Source organism: Myotis davidii, unplaced genomic scaffold (genome assembly GCF_000327345.1).
Source record: "Myotis davidii unplaced genomic scaffold, ASM32734v1 scaffold1623, whole genome shotgun sequence".
Classification (NCBI taxonomy): Eukaryota; Metazoa; Chordata; class Mammalia; order Chiroptera; family Vespertilionidae; genus Myotis; species Myotis davidii.
In genome coordinates this window covers 29,144-32,167 of record NW_006294461.1, presented here as the reverse complement: position 1 = coordinate 32,167, position 3,024 = coordinate 29,144, and the positions used below count along the sequence as shown (strand labels likewise).

General features: G+C 38.6%; 1 protein-coding gene across 5 annotated transcripts in view; it reads right to left on the bottom strand.

Moving 5' to 3' along the window:
- Positions 1–350: 350 nt before the first annotated feature.
- FAM103A1 (family with sequence similarity 103 member A1) overlaps positions 351–3,024 on the bottom strand; it is a 5,413-nt gene continuing 2,739 nt past the window's right edge. For all 5 annotated transcript variants that reach the window (XM_006768679.2, XM_006768678.2, XM_015567162.1 and 2 more), the window contains exons 2-3: positions 1,598–1,776; positions 351–662 (exon numbers count right to left, since the gene is read on the bottom strand). In XM_006768679.2, coding sequence (XP_006768742.1) covers positions 476–662; positions 1,598–1,767 — 357 coding nt within the window. In that variant the 5' untranslated portion in view covers positions 1,768–1,776 and the 3' untranslated portion in view covers positions 351–475. The remainder of the gene's footprint in view (positions 663–1,597; positions 1,777–3,024) is intronic.

The window sequence follows — 3,024 nt, the reverse complement described above, 5'->3', positions numbered from 1 at the left end:
CTGAAGTTAATGTACAACACATTACGACGAAGGATAGCTGTGCATTCACTAGTTCATTTTACCAGTCTCTCAAAATTTTAGGAATGAGCACATCCAAGTACATGGATACTTCCTTATATTACAAAGTAAAAGCAAGCATTTTCTATTTTAAAATTCCTATTTTATTTCTGTGTAAAAGACGAACTGAAGGTCAAACAAGGAAAAGATATACCAAGTTCAAAGTACTATTAAGTCATGAAACGAAGAGTCTGAGGTAGAAGTCAAGTAATATCCCCAACTTTTTTAGGGAAGTGTTTATTCCCAGCAACCATCACGTCTCTCCAGAAAGATCTTATTTTATTAAAAATGTCTCAAGTTCCAAAAAATTAATTCATTTTCTAAAATCAGATGCAAATGATGACCAACAGAAAATACACGCAAATGTTTGTCTTGTTAACAAAGGAAACAGTTTTACTAAAAGCTGCGGACATTTCTATCAGTAATAGCCATAGGGAGGCCGTTGGTTGTAACCGTAGTTTCCATACTGGTGAGGGTGGTAAGGTTCTTGTCTGTGCTGCTGGTAATTGTTACCCCAGGGTCGTCCATGCCATTGATTGGATCGATTGTCGCTTGGCCACCCCCGTCTGCCGTCCCTGCCTCTAAACTGTCTGTTATCTTGCAACCTACAACAACAACAACAAAATTATACTTGTCTTTTAAGAAAACACATGACAAATCTGTCCTGTTGCATTTGACTTCTCAATTGAATACTTAATAAACAAAAGAATAAAATACATTTTTCTCTATAGGATGTTATAGCACCAGTTATTAGAAACATTCTTAAGATTTAAATCGTTCTCCTAGTTACATTGGACATGTTTTGCAGAGAAACAGGCAGACTACAACAGGCTAGTTTTCAATCAAACTAAAAACTATTCAATTGTTTAAAAAACACAGTATGGTAATTTATTCCTTTTATCTATTTTGAATTATTAAATAGAAGTAACTTCCACTGTATAAACTTTCTAAAATGAAACCAGAAACATTACCTTTTCATGGAATTGTATACAAAGTTTTGTATAAGACTCTAGGTTTCTAAAGTGTATTTGCATATAAAATATTAGTCCACAGAAGGAATGTTTTAAAAAAACAACATTAACACACATAGGGACACACAATTGAACAATAAGGAAAAAATACATGGGCTGATAAAATATTAAAGCAAATATTTACCAGCCACTTAATTAGTGCCAGGCACTAGGTATATCATACTGAACAAAAACATTGGTCTGCTCAGCCAGCATGGTTCAGCGGTTGAGGGTTGACCTATGAACCAAGAGGTCACAGTTCAATTTCAGGTCAGGGCATGTGCCCCGGTTGCGGGCTCCATCCCTAGTGTGGGGCTTGCAGGAGGCAGCCGATCAATGTGATTTTGTTTCTATCGTTGATATTTCTCTCTGTCTCCCTCCCTCTCTGAAATCAAAGTATATATATTAAAAACAAACAAACAAAAAACAACCACTGGTCCCTGCCCTCAGTGGTCTTCTGGACTCGCAGATTAAAGCTATTCTCTTCCGGATCAGCCATCTGCAATTCATTCTTCTGAGGTAGTACATACCAGTTGCCTCTATTTCTTTGGCTCCCACCAGCTCTGCTATTCCAGTCCTCGACAATTGGAGGGGTCGCAGGAGGGCGTTTCAGATACTCCTGGTATTCTTTGTCATCGTTTGTGAATCTACTGGCAAACATCTCTTCAAAATTTGGAACAGCTTCAGGAGTATCAGTCATTCTGAAATTCTGTACAGTTTTTAATATGTTTCTATTAGAATTTTCTTAAAAAAATTAACACTATGTTACCAGTGGAAAAACCAAGAAGTAAACAATTTCAGACAGGGTATTCTAGACATTCAATTGAGTATTTCTTGATTATTATAATACAGGTACTGTGCTAACCAGAATCGTGGGATACAAAGATGAACAATATATCATGGAGTCTGCCCACAAAGGGCTCTTAGTCTAGTAGAAGAAACAGATATGTTGTAAATATAAAGGGAGAAGTGAATACAAAGAGATGAAATTGGAAAAGTAGACAGTGGTCAAATTGTGAAAAACTTCGTATTCCAGACAACTTTGCACTTTCTCTGGTAGCAATGTGGAATCATAGGTAGTTTAAGCAGGGAAGTCTCAAGAGCAAATTTACTATTTAGAAAGATCACTTTTCTAAGAGGGTAGAGATAGACTAGCGAGATTAGACTAAACACAGATCACTGCAATAATGCAGGAAACATGCTGAGGGCTTAATCTGAGGCAGGGGCTGTGAGAGTAGTTTTAAAAGAATTTCAGGAGGCATTAATCACTGACTAGATATTGGGAGGAGAAGAGGAAATAAAGGATAACTCCCATGCTCTGGCTAAATGATTGGATAGGTTATGGTGCCATAGGAACTACAGAAAGAAGGATGGGTGAAGATATACACTTGAAGTTAGCTAAAGCACATACATCCTGCCCTAGCTGGTTTGGCTCAATAGATAGAGTGTTGGCTGTGGACTGAAGGGTCCTGGTTTTGATTCTGGTCATGCCCAAATTGCAGGCTCGATGCCCAGTAATGGGCCTGCAGGAGGCAGCTGATCAATGATTCTCTCGCGCTCCCTCTCCCTTCCTCTCTGAAATAATGAGGGAAAAAAAAGTACATACATCCACTTGGGAGAGTAAGTTCAAAGTTAACTATTTGGGACTGAGAACTAGTTTGAAGATGAATATGGGGACAACAGCAAATTTGTTGGCGATTAATGCTGTGAGAATGAATGGATTCCTCAGAAGTAGGAATAAGAAGAATACCAAAGAACAGAATCCTGGAGAACATCACAGTAGAAGATAAAGAAGGGACAGGAGAACATCCTATATAATAAAAGGGCGATATGCAAATTGACCCTAACAGCAGAACTACTGGGAATGACTGGTCACTATGACACACACTGACCACCAGGGGGCAGACACTCAGTGCAGGAGCTGCCCCCTGGTGGTCAGTGTGCTCCCACAGGGGAA